Genomic DNA, 19,178 nt, shown 5'->3' with positions numbered 1-19,178 from the left:
ACCTAAACTCTTCATGATTCATGTGTTTTGAGATCTTCCATGTACTTGTGTATGTATGTATGAATACCTCCCTAGTTAAGAGGGAGTGTTGAAGAATGTAACTAGGTTCGGTCTTCATAAATTATATTTGAGTCATAATGAAATGTATTTATCAAAAGAAAGAAAAAGAAATTATTATTATTATGACTTATTAAAGCATGGGTTTCATACTTGGGTCATCATAGTTTAGGTCAAAGTCCCCAGTGAGGACTTCTAGGATTTATCTTGAGTCGTTAGAGTCATTGCCCATTCAAGAGACCCTTCTTGGGCTTTTGAATCATGTAAAACGATTTATTATTGAGTCAAATAAGCTATTTGTCACCTTCACACCAAGTCGGCCTCAAACTGGGTAATTCGACCTCACCAGAAGCCTATATATAGAAGCAGTTCGAATTCATTTGAAGGCTTCTTACACACAAGTTCGATATCCAAGAGGAGGAGGCAGAAAAAGTGCGAAATTCCAAGAAGAGGAGAATTGCTAGAAATGACAAGATCGAAGTTTTGGGTCATCTCTATCTCACACATGTTAATTTTCTGGTCTACTACTAGGGGGTCGAAGTGCTGCTGCTGGTTTGAAGTCTAACTGATGGGTCGAATTGCTGTTGGATCGAAGTCTAACTGTTGGGTCGAAGTGCTGCTGGATCGAAGTCTAACTGTTGGATTGAAGTTTTACTGGGCTAACTGCTGGGTCGAAGCTGCTGCTGCTAAGCCGGAGTTGCTAGGTCGAATTTATTGCTGAAAGGGTTGACTTGGTGTGGAGGAAGTCTGTGTCTAGGTCAAGAGTCTTGGATCATTTCGTGAAATTATGAAGGAAGAGTCATTGGCTGGGTTTTCCCCTAGATAGGGGTTTTTCCCTGGCTGTCCGCCTACATCTGCTGTCTATGATCTTTGCGTTATTGTCTTGGCAATTGCTTGATGAACTAAAGATAAAAGAACATAAGAAAATATAAGCTTATCACAAGTAATTATCAACATAAATAAAATATTTCTGCCTTTCTGGTTTTCTAACAATTACAGCAGATAGAAACAAGACTTCAAAAATTTATACATGCATTAATGCTCAAAACTCTGAGAATTTGAAAATGCAAGTTGCTCCCCCTCAAATTGGAATTCTGTGATCCCAATCCAAACTGTACTCATGTCTCTGTTGCATTCACATCACTTTGAGTGCACTCAATCTTCACCTTTTGGTCTAGGTGATATATCATATCACCCATGCTTCAAATGATGGAAAATATACTAGTTACCAATCTGTCAACATTACCTATATGAATCTTCACCAATTCCTGTTCACAACACCTTATCTTGGCAGCTTCATCCACTATATGTATGGAAACAAATCATTAGCAATATATTGTCACACCAATTATGGTGTGAGAGTAATCTCTCTCCAGGTCCTATGCCATAAGTTGAAGATGCATCTGATAGTGTGTACATGTAGTGTTCTGCACAACATCTGTCATCTACTTCAAAAACTGCATCACAGCAATCAATTATCACTATCAACAATCTGCAACAAGCATACAAGCTTACGACAATTTGTCTTTTTTCAAGGATATCTAAGGCATTAATCTTACTACCAAGAAAGTCTGCTGCGGCAATAATGCAATCCAAAATAATCTGTCTATTGAGAATTTCTAAGATGCCACTGCCTACAACCACAATGTAGTTTAATTAAGAAACAATACACTAGCTACAATCAACTGGATCATACAAGGATCATTATTGCATGTGACATCCTCTAATTTGATGTCTAATCAATGTTTCAAATTTCAATTGAATTTCTCAGTTCCCATGCAGGACCCTTCACCTAGAAATTTATATAATTCCACAAGTGCTCTCATGGCCTTCTCTAGGAGTGTGAACAGCAATTCCACTCCTCACCTTCAAGCCATACAACTGAAGAGATTCTTTATATTGATTTGACATTTGTTGCAACACTCCATCAACACCAATTCCTATCTTCTGGGCCTCTGCCCTCAACTTCTACTACATCTTAGTTCAGCCATTGTCCTTATCCATAATTGTATTCTAACAATTCATTATAGTTTAATCTCATATTAACCAATCAGTCAAGCAAGGGAGTTACTAACTTACTACCCAACCACCTGAGACAAAAGAATGTCTTCCTTGCATAAGATCTGTCCATGCTTTCGTTGTGCTCAAATCATCTCTCAGTTATCATTTATCTTTGTTGCATATATCTAGCCACTATCTCTTCCCACCATTGTCTTCAAACCTTGTGATGTTGTGTTCCTTGCTGAACTGTACAAATTCAAACTAGATAACCTATGCACTAGGCTGGTAAACCCAATTGACATCCTTGTGCCATGACCAACCTAACTCAACAGAAAACCAAATGCTTCTAGATCATATGGCTTTAATAGGCCTATTGTTTCACTTGCATCCAGACTCTCTGGCTCCTTTAATCTCATTGCCTATATAGAGAGTCTGGAGGATCAATCTCTACTTTCTTCCGGTATCTTGACCAGAGATGCCTAGCCCTCTTCATTAGGGGGATTTTTAGACATAAAACTTAGATCCTACATACATCGGCTCACTTGGGGACTATTCCGATGATCACATCATACTTTTACATTGATCCGACTGGGAGGAGCAACAAGCAATGAGTTGAGTTCCATGGTATTTCAGATAGTAGAGCAGTGAGACCTTGGGTCTCCCCTCAACCACCCTCCTTGGGAAGCCAATCGGAACCCTTGATGCTATTACAAAGGTGTCAAATAGCACATCAGTTCACTCACACCTAGAGCATCAGAGGGTCCAGTACCAAACAGTTCCTGAACATCCCCCCAGCCTCAGCGGAGCAGCCAAAGACTCATCCAGAGCTTCTTTCCTTTGGCCTTGGATGTTAGGAGTATCCATCGTTCCTACACCGCTCCCCCCCCCCAAAAGATCATGCAGACAGACTCCTCATTGGATCCAGGGGACTCCGATAGCGAGCCAGCGCCACTATTGCCCCTCTTGTCGTCGGCTATCAGAGTCGGCATTCTTGACATCATCAACCTCCAGCCCTATACTTATTCACTTAGCCTTCTACATGATCTAGTTATATACATGTTTATGAGGCTGTCCTATTATTGTATACTTTTTAAAATTCATTTTTCCCTAGATTTAGGTTTGTTATAGAAGTTATGTTTGCACTCCCACATTGTACTCATACTGGTTGTATCCTTCAGTTCCATTGACCTATTTATGGTCATTCATTGGACATTATCTTATCTTATCTTACGTTATGCTAGGGAACATGACAGGCCCCATGAATTTCCCCAAAATTTGGGGGTGCTTCCACACATCCCTCATGTTCATCTACCCGTTCTCATGCTCCCCCATCCTGGAAATTTGGTGGAACATTGCTTTTAATGTGTTCAAATTTCTACTTACAATGCCCAACAAATTTCACGTTAACCAAACTTCCAAAAAGTATTTCATAACTAAAGTCAACAACCTGGCCAAACACTTGCGGTGGCATGTTGCTTCATATATTGTTTATTGAGTCAAAAATTGGTGGAAGTAGTTTTGTCAATTAAATATTTTACAAGTTCATCAATTATCAATTTCACATCACCCAATCTTCCAAAAAGAATTTCATAACTAAAGTCAACAACCTGGCTGAACACTTGTGGTGGCATGCTGCTTCACATATTTTTCAAAAACCAAATTATTGCCAGTAGCAGATCCTTCCAATGAGCTTTTATGTTTGTTTATGAAAAAAAATAGATCTTTTTACTAAAACTTAGGAAACATGTACTATAAATATGTAGAAACAACTTAAAGGAATGCATAAATAGGAAACCACTCCAAAAATAGTAAGCAGAAAAAGGAATATGTTAAAGAAGATATCAGTTTTATGCCATTAAGAACAAGATATGAGTGGAAGCCATAAAACCTTGTCCTTCTTCAAAGCTGGGGAATTTCAAGTTGCAGACAGAGACAGATGCCATAGGATAAATGCAAGCTTTTACATGCTCCCCTAAAAATTTTAGGAATTCGGCAGCATATCCAGCCCCTGTATACAATGCAGCAGTACCTATAACAACGTTCTCACAACTGCTTGAAGTGAGAAACCTATTGCTAAAACAAAATACAATGGGTGAGCACAAAAGAAAAATAAATAGAAAGAAAAGTTACCTAATACAGAATATTTCAATTGATAAGATAAACAATGTACTCTGACGTACTTTCCAGTCCCGTTGACCTATTTTGGTTATCAGTGGAAACTAATATAATTTCATTTCATTCCTGTGTAGGGTAAAAATTAATGGACTAAAATGATAGTATGGCTTAGAAAAAACGGACTTATAGCATTTCTAATATGCTCAAGTTGACCCTAAGAAATCTACAGGAATTCAAAATTGTTTGACCAAAAGAGTATATCAAAGATCAGACCTTATTTAATATTTAATTCTTAAGATATTTGAAGTGTTAGTCTCTGCTAAACAGAAGAAAGGTTGCAATTCTACTTAAAAGAGAGCAAGTAAAATAGAAACGAAAATAGATGGCTGTCTCATTTTTTATTTTAGTTTCAAACCCACAGAAATCTTCAGCTTGTAAATAGAAATCTACTTAATATGATGTTCACCTGAAAATGCACCTTTTGAAAGATCCACAAGGTCACGCAGAGCGAAAAAGTCACTACTCTCAAGAAGATATCGACGTGACCCAAGACTTTCATGTATGGATGCTCTTGCAGGACAACGAATACAAGCAAACATTTTGCTCAGTTTCTTACGCATCTCCATAGCATGCACTAAAACAGGTGCCTTTGAAAGTATGTAAGGATTAATGGCACTAACACAGAGCATTGGCTGCAGACGGAAGGTACTGATATTATTAGAACAAAAAGGCTAAACCCATACCATTAAAGATTTGAAAACATGCTTTTATAAAATTACTTTGGGAAGAGGTAAAACCCTAACAAAGAAATGACAAGAAATCCATTCAACATAGTGGAACTTGAGAGAGAGAGAGAGAAAGGTACATGCGCAACTCAAGTATCAAAATAATGCACACACTAAACTGCAATGTCAATCTGCACCTAGATGGACAATATAATCTCTCTCAAACTGCTAAAGTTTATCAAACATCAATTGCGGTTACTAGTTATTACATATTATTATATTATTATGATTATGATTATTTTCATCATTATTACAGTTTTGGTGGCAGCGGCTAAGGGGATCGACTGCAATGATATACGGTGGAGGCTGAACAAACATGGACAGAATGGTCGAGCTTGCGGACAAGGCGACAGACTGGAACTGCAGCGGTTGACTAACATTGGAACGGCGGCTGATCCGGATTTAAGCAGGAACGCAATAGATTACAGAGATAACCATAAATACAGAGATGCGATAACCATAAAAACAGAGATGCAGCGGAAATAATACTTCAGTTCATTAATGGAGAATACTGAAATATGCTTACAAATAGAAATAACCCAGCTAGGGCGATGGTAGCTTATCTCTGAGAAGAGATGTGTCGACTACATGCCTCTGAACTGTTTTGAACTGTGTTTACAATGAGGCTCGAAGGCCTATTTATTATTGAGAAACAATGGAAAACCCTTAACATTCCAAAACCTAACCCTAGAAGATGAAACGCCAAACTATGGGCCCCGTTTGGGTAAATTGGTACATCAACTTCCCAGGGTCGTAACTTTGGCATACGATCTCCGTTTGACGCTCATGATAGCCCGTTGGAAAGATCTCTCTACCTGGATCAGCGGCTGCGGAGGATGAGAATGTTGTGACTGCGGTACTACGACTGTGTGGCGTCAGCTTAGGAATGTTGTGATTGTGGTAAACGGCGACTGTGGTTGTGTGGTCGTCCAATAGTTTTTTTGGTTGTTTTTTTTTAATATATAATTTTTCCCTTTTTTTATTTTTTATTTTGTTTTTATTTTTATAATATTTTACATTTTTAAGTTGTTTTTGTAATTGTAATTTTCTATAATTATTGGAATTTATTTTTCAATTTTTTCTTTTTTAATATGCTCTTCTTTTTTTCTATTTTAAATTTGTTGTTGTTTTTTTTTTCATTTTTTTGTTTTTTTTCTAATATTTGGCCAAAGACCTAATAGCAAAAATGGAGAATCTCCAAAAGCTTGTAGTGAAACACTTCAACGACAGCAAAGTTGACGAATTTCGATGACCAAGGACAGGATAAGACAAGCTCTGTGCAACGGTTGAGCGGCCAGAGGATCAAACGGCTCTGATACTAAATGGAACGAACAAAGTTCATTCTTCAGGTTAAATACCCCAGAAGACTTGGAATATAAAGATCTCCATTGAGATACAAGAATATATATTACAATGTATGAATGAGAATGATTTAAAAATTGAAATTGAGGGCCTGCTTATATACCCTAGGCAGGTGTCCCTTTGTGAACGGTCATGTCTCTTAAGACATGCCTCTTTGTTTAACTAATTATTATTTAATTACATATTATTATGATTACTATTTATTATCTATATTTATTACTTTTACATAAATTATATTCATAACATTTGGCTCATATAAGTTTTCCACAGGAACAGGGAAATTGATAAACTCCTTGAGATAGCGAAGGGTCAAATTTACCTTTGACACTTCTAAATAACAGCCTATGGGTTTTATGAGGATTGAAGACTAAGCTCTATGCTATAGGGAAACGAGTATGTGTTTTCGAAATGGAAATGCACTGTAAACATGACCCCAAAAAAATTTGGAAATAAAGTGTATATATATATAGAGAGATAGATAGATAGAGAGAGAGAGAGAGAAGCTTGGAAAGAAATCATTATGAATAAATGAGCAAGAATATTTAAATGACAAGCAATGTTCCATCATCGCTTACATTGGGATCCTCATCATTAGTATCACCCTTTGCCTCTACCTGAATCCTCTAGGGACATCAATCAACACCACCCAATTTTGCTAAAACTATCTAATCCATACTTTAAATTATGGTACAAAAAGTTTAGCATGCCTAAATCAATAATTTTGGTTTGAGTGAATGGAATATTTTTACTCAGGCCATGACAGATGAGTCCAACAATCAATATCACTAAATATAGGTAGATAAAGGGCTTGGTGCTCTTGATTCACTGCCAATTTGATAAGCTCATACATGATAGAATCTAATGAAAATGCTACGATCCTACCAATCTTGAAATCTTGAAAAATATTCAGTTTGTTGAATTTTAAATGGGATATGAAATTTTATTTTCTCAATATGAAGTTCAACGAGGTTGGAACCACTCTCGAATAATCTGAAACAATTAATGGTTATGTTAAAAATTTAAGTAGAGTTTACTTTAAGAATTTAACATTACCATTAATTACCAGCACTTTGGTGCAAACTGAGAGTGAAACCCTCTTTTAAAGAAAATTTTCTACTCTTAGAGGTTTATAGAAGTCTCATTAGTTCATAATTAACCTCTAATTAGGTATTAAAACAAAAAATGTGGGTCCTATGACTCACGAAAAGTGGGTAACCCTATAAGAGAATTTTTTTCTCCTACTTTGGATAGTTAACCAGTCAGCAACCCTACATTTTCTCAACATATGATGATATGCCACATTCCTCTGCCATTTGCATTAGTCAGACACCCCTCTCCATCTAGCATTCCTCTTGGAGGAAGGTGGGTCACCACTTGGCAAGTACTTTAACCATTTTGCAATCATGTGCTTTCAATTAATGTTTTGGGCATTCTAATGTGAATTAAGGGGTGATATGGATGATTGATCAATATTGATTGTAAACTTGTTCTCTCATCTTACCAAGGGGGTTAGGTTTTGCCCCTAGTCCTGTGGGACCTCCTCTACGGCCTTAGGGTTATAGGAAGGGCACTACTTGGGAAACTTGGATTGAAGTAGCATGTCTATAACCTCTCCATACTCACCATTTTTCACCATTCCCCTTATTTGATGTCCATCCTTCGGGTTTGTTGTCATTAATTCATTGGGATTGGCACCCTCATGTCCTCATCCTTGAGTTTGGGCCAGAAATTTTTCCCTGAAGGTTGAAGCAGCTACAAGAAAGGTAAAAGCATAAAATGGCCACAATGAAAGAAAAAGAAAAGTTAAAATGCAAAATATGGCCAAGAAATTAATTAGCATGCAGGGAAAATCCTAACATGTGCTCTACCCCTCTCATTAGCCATCACCCGGTTCCTGAGCATCTTGTGCTCCATCACATAATAAAGGAACCCTTGCATGTCCCTACCCTAATGATTGGGAAATTGACTCATCATTAAGGGGTAAATAAATGTTATATCATTCAAAGCAAGCTTGAACACCTAAACTATGCTCCATATCAAAGCATTATCAAAAAGGTGTAAAAGGTGCACCAGAGGGGTGGAAAAGGCAAGCTGAGGAAAGGGGTAACTCATGCCTCCGTAATTTCTCCCTCCATACATCTCAATATGATGGACCTCCATCAGCTAGTCTCATGACCAAGGAACCTTGCCATGAAGAACTTCCCCTTCATTGCCACATCATCACAAACACCTATAAATTGAAGGGTTGACCTAGGACATGTCATTTCCCCTTTGGGGATGGAAGAACCTAATAGGATTAACGATCCAGCCATCCCCAACACAAGTAGAGAACACTTTTATGAGACATGGTTTAGTTAGATATTTGAAGTTGATCGCAGTTTGAAGTATTATTATGCCCTTAACAATTAAGTATGGTCCACTATGATGCATCTATGGTCAATGTCCCTAATGATTGGAAACTTTCACTTGATTTTGACATGGTTTTACCAGTTGGTCTTTCACACAACAGCAGAGGCCTTGAGGGCACACTTCATGGCTCCACTACACATTATGCCCAAGTTGTACCACACTTCCAAGGAGCAATGAAGCCCTTGCAGATGATGTGTTGCCCCTATAGAGCAGAGCGTTAGGCACTTTGATGGCTCCAACAAATGATTAACACCTCAGAGAACCCCTAGACATTGAAACATTGAGCTCCTCTTTCTTGATGTTGGAGATTCTTGATGATGTACCCAACAGACCTAGCATGCCCTTAGGGTGGCCTTGACACTGTTTGATGGGCATGATTTGATAAGGAGTCCAAATGATGATGGTCATTCCTAGGATGACAAGGGAGGGCTTGTACTGCTGCTTGTACTACCACTTGTATATCCAACATTGGAGAGAGATTGTATCACGTCATACTTCTAGCCATTGTATCATGTCATACTTCTAGGACACAAGGCACCCAAAGCATGGTTTTGACACTTGGAGGCATTTTGGGGCACTTCTTGAGAGCTTCCCCTCAATGATGGAATTGATAATGATGATGGTGTTGAAATATGTAACTAGGTTCGATCTTCATAAATATGAAATGTACTCTTGATTCTTGTATATTGTAAAAAGAAAGAAAAAATATTATTGTTATCTTTTGAAGCATGGGTTTAATGCTCAAGGTCTTTCTATATAGAAGCCAAGCACCCATTGAGTGCTTCTAGGCAATGTTGCATTAATCGTTATCGGGATTAAATCGGCGCGGGGAAAAAATCGGAAAAAATCGTAAAAATCGGGAAAAAATAGGTAAAGATCGGGAAAAAAATCGTAACATACAAAAATATTCATTTTTATTCAATTTTTTTAATATCTAAAGCATCTACAACATAAAATAAATGCATTGACACATAAATATGATAAAAGAACTAATATATAAGATGTTTAATATCATTTCTAGTGCTACATCACACATAACAGTGAATCATGTCCTGAATAGTAAGTCCTGACTCATGATATCAACAAAAAATATAATAATGTATTTCATGAGTCATAATGTCATATACAATGAAATGAACCAAATAACTAAAGTCTAATACTATTGATTTCCTCTGCCCGTCTTGCAAAAAAATGCAATAGCTTTCCCTTTCTCTCTAGATGTAGATGTCGATGGAGTTGGCAGGGGACTCTACTGTGCTCTAGAAGCTGAAGAACTAGGAGTAGGAGCTATAGGAGGTAGACCACGTCCTCTACTGGTGGCAGGGGTAGCCCAGGTAGGTGGTGTCACCTCCTTCTCTTGTTGCTCTGCCTCCTCCTCCTCCTCCTCCCCCCCCTCCACTACCTCCTGCACTAACCAATCATCAGCAGACTGCATGAGAGGCCTCTCGGCCTCAACCCTCCATGCAGCAGTGGTGTCAACCCCATCCAATGAGATGGCCTCCATATCAAGTGTCCTCTCAAGTTGCCTCACCCATAATTGAAGATTGTAGTAAACGTAGACCATGTCATTAAGTCGTTGGGAGTCCAACCTGTACAAAGATCATGAAATAATAATTATAAAAAAAAATATTGTTTAATGAATTCAAAAAATCATTTGGAAATTTGCAATATTTTAGGTGTTACCCTGTTGCGCTTCTTGTTGTGTATTTTTTCAAATACACTCCAGTTGCGCTTACATCCTGAGGAGCTACATGTTTGGCTGAGGATTCAAATGGCAAGCTTTTGCAGAAAGAGTACCCTGGCACCATGCATCTACAACAAAATTACAAATAAAATTTTAAATAAACATAAGAAAAAAATGAAATTTGAAAGTTGAATCAAAGTATGAAGTTATGAACTTGAAGAGACAATGAAATTTGAAACAAACTAATAAATACCTGGCATTTTAGTCATCCTATCAGTCAACCATGTCAAAGCCAAATGTGCTACCTGCCATCTTGTATGTCTCAATTTCTTTGGAGATTTCAGTACGTTTTGCTAGAGATCGCACCATCCTCTGAACACAGGTTAAGAATCCATCCATGATCTTAGCGTCAAATACGAGCCCACATGCGTAAGAAAATGCGGGGTTCAAGTAGATCCCAGCAGTATGAATGGGACGATGGAGTGTGTTGTTCCATTGTTTATCAATCACTCCCCATAGGAGGAGTTGTCTCTAAAACCCCTCATCTCCCTTATCATCATAGTAGGCCCGAATGGATTCTTTCGCCCTGTCCATGGCCCCATACAAATAGCCCATTGTGGGCTTCTCACCATCAACTAATCGAAAAACCTTTACCAAAGATTCAGTAACGGTGCACACCTCCGGCACTCCCGCCCAGAAGTCTTCCTGGTATGAAACTAGTCTGCATATGGCCTCTCCCTCTGGTTTGCGGCTCATTTTCAAAGCACGCCACTCCTCTAAAATAAACATTCTCTTCACATCCCACATAGAATTCAAGAGGGATTGAAGAGATATAAAACTGATGGAAAACCGTGTAATGTCAGGGTGCACCAACTCTTTGTTGTTGGTGAATTTTCTCATCAAGCTAAGCACAGATGTATGATTATATATAAATTTTGTAATGCTTTTTTATGAGTCAACAATATCTTTGACAAAGGAAATTTTTCCTATGTCCTTCAACATCAAATCAATACAATGTGCAGCACAAGGTGTCCAAAATAAAATAGGCTGCGTCTCCATAAGCATCCTGCCAGCAGCAACATAATTTGCAGCATTGTCTGTTATGACTTGGACAACATGTTTTGCACCCACCTCCAAAATAAACACATCTAGCAAATCACATAAAGTTTTTGCATCTTTGATAAGTGCAAATGCATCAACAGATTTCATAAACATAGTCCCCTTGGGACAACTAACCAAGAAGTTTATAAGGGTTCTCCCCTTTTGGTCAGTGCAACCATCTGACATCACAGTGCATTCTGTTTGTACCCATGATTCCCTAAACTCCTCCAATCTTTTGGTGCAGTCAACCTTTTCATTTTGAAGAATTCGGCCTCTAAAGTCATGATAAGAATGGATTTTGTACCCTGGGCCAACAGTTGCAATAGCATCAACAACAGGTTGGAAAAATGGATTATTCCTTACAATGCTGAAAGGAATATCACTCCAAAGGAGAAATTTGGCCAACAACTTGTCAGCTTGTTCTTTCTTAGTTTTTTTAATCATTGAAGTGATAGATGGCTGTGAACCAGGCGAGGTTCTAGGAACAAAAAATGATGAGGCAGCTACCAAGTTGGTTGATGTTGAAGTAGAACCAGTGCCACTTCCTTGTTCACCTGACTTTGTTAGTTGCTTCTTCATTTCTGCTTTGGCCTCTCTAGTGTGCTCTATATTTTCCAATGATCTCATGGCTCTTCGGATGATTTCCAGATTTGTATTTGAGCAAGGCCCTACATCAAATCCAGGGATTTGTGCAAGGTGATACTTCAATCTGTACACCCCCCCTGACATATGTTGCCCATACAACTTGCAAGACAAGTTCATTCTATCAATCCCTTCATCAGTGTCACTAAATTCCTACAGAAGGTCCAATTTCCTTGGCATATTTGACTTTGAACTTTGAACTTTGAACTTGAAGTTGAATGGTGATTCGGTGAACCTATGGCAAAATAACTATAAGGATTACAATTTACATTATACAAAAACTAAAAAAAAAATTACATACATGAGTAACATAAATTATAACAAAAATAAAAGTTAAAACACATGGAATTTTTAACAATTTAAGAAATTTTAACAAACAAAATGAAAAATCAAATGACAAAAACCCCATCAAAATTCAAATCAATTCAAAAATATTTGATAACCCATTGAATTCTTTTGATAAACAATGGGTTATCCAAATTCCAAACCCAACCAAAAACATAGAAAAAAAACCAAAACAAAGCTACAAAACACAAAATTTTGGTGCCCATACATGTTTGATGGAGAAAATTTGTCTCCTCCTTAGCTCTCACTCCGTTTTTCTCCTCCAATCAGCAGATTTAGCTCCATTTTTCTCCTCCAAGTCTCCAAAACCCCGTCACTGTCAACATGCCTCTCTCTGCTGTGCAAATGAATTATAAAAATCGTGTTTTTTGGTTATATAACGCGTTGCCGGATAGACCCACTATTTTTTGAGGTCAAATCGCGATTTTTTCATAAAAATTGCTGAAAAAAATAAATATATAAATAAAATAAAATAAAAATATAAAATAAATAAACAAATTGCGATTTAATCGGCCGATAATATCGCCGATTTGAAAAAATTGTGATTCTCTGATTTAATCACGATTAGTGCAACACTGCTTCTAGGGTTTGTCATAAAGTCAAGAAGTCAATAGTCATTGTCATATGAAGAAGACCCCATTGGGCATATTGTAACATGTCAAAAGAATTATTTTTGTATACTCAAAATACCCCTCCAAGACCAAGTCGGCCTGGTTACTAAGAAGTTGGCCTCATTAGGGCATGTCTTCCTCCTTGGAAGCCTATATATAGGAGAGAACTCGACCTCCTACGAACACACCCTCACTTCTCATCATCTAAGCAAAGAAGAGGCAAAAGAAAGGCAAGCGAAGAAGGATAGAAGGATGAAGGACGAAGTTTGTGGGTTAATTCTCTCTCTCTCTCTCTCTCTCTCTCTCTCGTGCGAAGACAAGGCTAGGGTTTTGCAGCTGCAAGATTGAAGTTGTCAAGTTGCAAAAAAAAGGTCGAAGAAAGGACTTTTATGTCACCTTCTAGCCCTAGAAAGAGAAGCAACCCAAGCGAAGGAGCAAGGAAGCCTTGGAAGCCCTAAATTTGCTCACATGTGTGGAAGCAGCAACTATTGCAGGGGCCAAAAATTTCAGACCTACAGTGGAGGCCGAAACTTTGTAGCGAGGGATCGAAATTCTATAGCTAGAAGAGATTTGACTGGGTTTGACTTGGATAGAAGAAGCACATCATCAAGAAGGTTTGGCTTGGTCTTGGAAGGGTATTGGTCTTGGTCTAGAGGTCTTGGAATTCGTCATTTGAAGAATCTATAAGAAGAGAAGAGATTTGTGGGTTTTCCTCTCAAGAGGAAAGGTTTTGTCCCTGCCTTGCAGCGTACATCCTGTGTTTTTGTGTATTGTTGATCTTTATGTTTTGGTAGTTGTTTGATGATAAGAACAATGTAATAATAAGTGAAGAAGCTAATAATCAAGAAAAAAGTAAAAATACATCACAAACAGTTATCAAGTATAAAAGAAATCATCCTCATAGTAGCCTTATCGATTTCTCAACATAGTATCAAAGTTAATGTTGACAAAGGGCATGATGAAGGTCACTACACCTTTGAAGAAGTCATTGAAGCAGTTTTCTATGATGGAAAGTCATCTCAAGCAAGGCATCAAAGCATTTTGGGATCTCTTATTATTTATCAAGAATCATACAACCAAGACTTCTACTACAAAGGACAAAGGGTTGTTCTCAACACTTACAAGTATGTTTGAAGATGAAAATATATGGGTAATTGATAGTGGAGCATCCAAACATATGACAAGTGAGCACAAACAACTAAAGACCCTATCAAGAAGAAAATATTCCTACTATGTTGAACTTGGTGACAAGAAGAGCTATCCTGTAAGAGGAATTGGATCAACCTTCCTGGAGCTGGAAAATGGAGGAAACACACATCCCAACAACATTATATTCGTACCTGGTTTGAAAAAGAATTTACTTTCTATTTCATGTCTAGAAGATAAGGGAGATAGAGTCGCTTTTATAGATGGAAAATTTATGGTTGGGATAAAGGTTCTAGCATCAACAATGCAAAAAATAATTGGGATTCGTGAAGGATGACTCTACAGATTACTCACACCTCTCTCCCAAGCCTTGCTTCACATTGAAGTCAGCCCATGTGAGCTTTGACATAGAAGGTTTGGACACCTTCACTACAAAATCTTACCAACTCTAAACGCAATGGTAAATGGCATCCCTGAACTTAAGGAGGATCTTGAAGGAGTTTGCAAGGGATGTGCATTAGGTAGAAATGTTAAGAAACCATTTGGAAGCAGTGCTTCAAGATCAAAAGAAATTTTGGAACTCATTCACTTAGATGTTTGTGGTCCTATGTATACAAAGTCTCTTGGAGGTCAACTATACTATGTAACTTTCATTGATGACCACTTAAGGAAAACTTGGATCTATTTGCTGAAGTCCAAGGATGAAGTATTCGAAAAATTTCAAGAATTCAAAGTTGAAGTAGAAAATATTACAAAAAGAAGGACAAAAATACTGAGATCTAACAATGGAGGAGAATACACATCAAAGGAGCTCATGGCTTTATGTAGGGAGGTTGGAACTAAGAGGGAGATGATAGTTCCATATAATCCAGAGCAAAATGGAGTAGCAGAACGAAAGAATCGCTCAATTGAAGAAAGTGTTAGAGCTATGTTACACAATCAAGACTTACCTCAATTTTTGTGGGGTGAAAGCATCCAAAATAGCTGTCTACATTCAAAATCAAAGTCCTCACAGATCACTTGACAACATGACTCTTGAAGAAGCATTCACTTGGAAGAAACCATGTGTAGACCATCTTCGAATATTTGGTTGTCCTGTCTACATTCACATTCCAAAAGATAAAAGAAAGAAGTTGGATCCTACAAGCATGAAGGGCATATTTGTTGGCTATAGTAACACTTCAAAGGCATACAGGATCTGAGAAGAAAGTTGAAATATCTGAGGATCTGGTAAGCCATCTTATAAGCTATTGTTTGGTATGATGAGATGCAATGAGATACGCTGAAATAATAGCTTATAAGATGGCTTACCAATTCGACTCTTCTTATGATATCTCTTCAATATGAGAATATCTATGTACCATTATGAATACCTCCATAGTCAAGAGGGAGTGTTGAAATATGTAACTAGGTTCGGTCTTCATAAATATGAAATGTACTCTTGATTCTTGTATATTGTAAAAAGAAAGAAAAATTATTATTGTTAATTTTTGAAGTATGGGTTTCATGCTCAAGGTATTTTTATATAAAGGTCAAGCACCCATTGAGTGCTTCTAGTGTTTGTCATAGAGTCAAGAAGTCAATAGAGTCATTGTCATATGAAGAAGACCCCATTGGGCATATTTTAGCATTTTTCTTCTTTTCTATGTTTCTAAGCCTTTCAAGGCAAGCCACTAAGGGATTTATCTAGGACCAAATTAATTTAGGGCATTTGTAGATGAGTGTTTGTGGTAATAAAACCTAAGTTTTATCTTGGTGATCCTTTTAACTCAAAATCTAGCCTTTTGCATGGTAAAACTTCCCCTTGGAGAGTTGACATCATCCTTCCCTAGATAGTTTTTGCCCTAGAAACCTGAACCCTAGTAGTTTCAACTTGAGGCGTAATTGGAAGGTTTGCTTTGCTATTTTGTTGATCTTAGTTTTTAGTAAACCCTTTCTTCGACTGATATGTGCCTAGGTATTCCTTTGTTGCTACATATCAAGAAACCCTAGGTCATATATACCTTGCCTAGTCTTGGTGGATGATACACTATTCCTTATTAAAGATTCTTGAGCCTTTGTCCATCATTAAAGTATCTCCACCTAGCCTATGCTTTTATCACCTTGAACCATATAACATAGAATATCCTCTTAGGTGATCACTAGGAAGCCTCCCTTGTGGTGAAATTCCACTAAAGAGCAGGAGGAAGATTGTTGAGGTGACAGTGGCAATCTACCTCATTGTTGCAACAAGTTTTAACCCTTTCCTTGTGAGTCCCCTCACAAGGCCTACTAGATTTTGAAACAACATTTCTAACATCATTCTTGGGGAGAAGTTGAGTCAACTTACTCAGAATCCTTAGCCTAAGATTCAATTAAATTTTGGTGAGAATACCTTGTAGAATGACGACATAAATTCTCATCCAGTGACTCCTTTGTCGTGAGGGGAGAAGACCAAAGCGTAATCTTCACATATCAAAGAAGGATGAGTGCTTCCCTTGTGTTAAACATTGATGTAAAAGTGAAACCTTCGTTAAATTACACCATGTCTCCTCCTAACTTAGGAGGAATCTTAGTATATCCACATTCCATGCCCAAGAGCTACAAATGGCCACCATTGTTCCATGGAAATGACTTTGATGATCCAAATAAGCACTAAATAGACTTTGGAATAGCCTACTCCAATCTAAATAGGGAAATAGAAGATGATCTCATCATGAAGCTTTTCGCTTTATCCCTAGAAGGCTATGCCAAGGAAAGGTAGTTGGTTTCAAACCCTTCCCAACAAATGTATACACTTATGGAGTGACCTTTCAAATGCCTTCTCATTTAGATGGATTGAAGAAAGGAACATTGTGGACCTACATAAAGATTTTCTCCTAGTCAAGAAAAGTGGACTAGAAACTATTAGAGAATTTAATCAATGGTTTAACCACTTAATAGTTATAACACCTAAAAAATTAAAACCCCTTGATGATTTGGTTCTCTCCTCATACCTTCTGGCATTTGAAGGGGAAATGGCATATCGCCTTAGAAATAAGGATCATACAACAAGTACACAAGCCCAAGACAGTGCTATCTAGGTGTATGATCTCATTAAACAAGAACATAGTGAGCCTAAGATAGCTTGTGTTTCCCCAATAGATTTCACCAAAAATGCCGAAAGCATATTTGGAAAATGGATGCCTATCGTAATAAAAAATTAAAAAACCATCATTACTCAAGTTAACAAGATAGAAGATCAATGAAGATTAGACCTTTCTCCTTGATGGTGTTTACTCCCCCTGCTTCTGAAATTCTTTCTTCCACGTCCTCATTTGTCGCCACTTCTTTTAGTAGAATCACGTGATTGATTCTTCCCTTTTTAAGCAAGGCACACTACATCTTCAGGGGACTAAGTTGCTATCTTCTTCTTCCCGAATGCTTTCTCTCATTATGCAAACTTCTCCACCATGGTGTCAAAAGTAATGGACTTTAGTTGCTCACTAGCTTGCGAGGATTCAAGATAATTAGAGTATGTAGAATAGAAGGTCTTGACAAAGGTTGTGAGAGGAATGTCCATCTTGATTCCAGTAGCATCTACATCATGCATGATGGTTTCAATTTCACAGGCTTGGCCCCATTGTCTTTCAACTCAAAGTTGAAGAGTTTGACCATCAACTGGTTACTAAACAACTCCCAAATCTGAGAGATCTTTCAACTTCTTCAATGCAGCATAAGAATTTGTAACTGGAACTATATGACGACTCACCTCTTCACTTATAAAGCAACAATAAAGGCATAGGCTTTGTTGTCCTTGTTCTTCCCCCAAATGGCTATCTTTTACCTAATTTGGGCTTGGCAAGTGCATTATCATTCTCTCCTTCATAGATCCCCTTCCATAAGTCATTAAAAATGAGGGTATGCCTAATCTTTCTTGACTGCTCTTTGTAATTGTCCTTTTCAGTCTACACATGCCAACTATAGAAATGAGTGAATGCATTTTCATCAATAATATTTTGTGTTGATGCCTCTCAAAGGGATCAAAAACCTTATAAATATAACCTTGAGAACCATTTGCTAGTTTATAATACAAATTACATATAATATTCCATGCTTGACAGTATTCCTACTAATATACGTATCGCATTGCTCACTCTAACATTTTAAAAGATTATCATATTAAGTATTATATTACCGAAAAACAAAGAACCATGTGGTTTCTCAAAACCGCAAAGATCCAAACCTCAGCCAGCACAATATATATCAGACAACAAAAAAATAAAGCTTCAACAGAAGGGTTTCATCAGCGGAAAGATAATCCTTCAAAGAACAACTAACATAGAACTAAAAACTCTCGCCTTCAAACCCTCTCGATGCCTCTCCTACCCATAACAATCTTTATGTCCCTCGAAACCATATCTTCTTTACGTCCATCAAAACCATGTCAAATCTGGCCTTTATGTCCAATGAAACTCTATGAACATTGCAATCCACTACTACGTTGTCCTTGTAGGAAGAACGAACTGCAACGCCTTGGATGTGATACACACCATGGAGGGGCCTCAAATGTGAAGAGATTGCAAAGCAGAGAAGAAAAGAAATGTTAAAGTCTGAGATCAAGGCCTGACTGGAAGGGATGCAAGGGATAAAGACAGAGAAATAAATGACTAACAAAGAACCAGAACCAGAACCAGAAATGAACTGCAACAACAAGAATTCCGACAGCAATGTGGCTCGACCGAAGTATGGAAGTCTAAATCCGATGGAGTCAACTAACAAAACCATTAAAGGCCCAACAAAACAATTAAACACCCAACAGGTTGCAACTCTAAGAGGAAAAGAACGTGCAGAGTTTGGCCACAATAGCAACTCTAACAAACAGAGGTATGTGTTTCTACAAGGCATGGATATCAGGTGTTGAACAGTGCTTTGATACCACTGTTAGAGGTAATTCCCGAT

At 37.7% G+C, this 19,178-nt stretch overlaps 1 protein-coding gene across 29 annotated transcripts in view; it reads right to left on the bottom strand.

Moving 5' to 3' along the window:
* LOC149190438 (uncharacterized) overlaps positions 1 to 19,178 on the bottom strand; it is a 362,163-nt gene that overhangs the window by 168,058 nt on the left and 174,927 nt on the right. For 3 of the 29 annotated variants that reach the window (XM_089412153.1, XM_089412151.1, XM_089412152.1), the window contains 3 exons: positions 4,640 to 4,865; positions 3,947 to 4,087; positions 1,304 to 1,514 (listed from right to left, as the gene is read on the bottom strand). The exons of 3 other annotated variants lie outside the window; for them this stretch is intronic. In XM_089412153.1, the coding sequence (XP_089268279.1) occupies positions 1,354 to 1,514; positions 3,947 to 4,087; positions 4,640 to 4,865 (528 nt within the window). In that variant the 3' untranslated portion in view covers positions 1,304 to 1,353. Of the gene's footprint in view, positions 1 to 1,303; positions 1,515 to 3,946; positions 4,132 to 4,188; positions 4,256 to 4,639; positions 4,866 to 19,178 lie in introns of those variants that run through there. 23 more of the 29 variants (XM_089412159.1, XM_089412158.1, XM_089412157.1 and 20 more) reach the window with 16 other exon arrangements.

Source organism: Pinus tabuliformis, chromosome 3_1, assembly GCF_031772625.1.
Source record: "Pinus tabuliformis cultivar Carrire ecotype Pingquan chromosome 3_1, CPIR1, whole genome shotgun sequence".
NCBI lineage: Eukaryota > Viridiplantae > Streptophyta > Pinopsida > Pinales > Pinaceae > Pinus > Pinus tabuliformis.
This window is presented reverse-complemented; position numbering and strand designations above follow the sequence as displayed.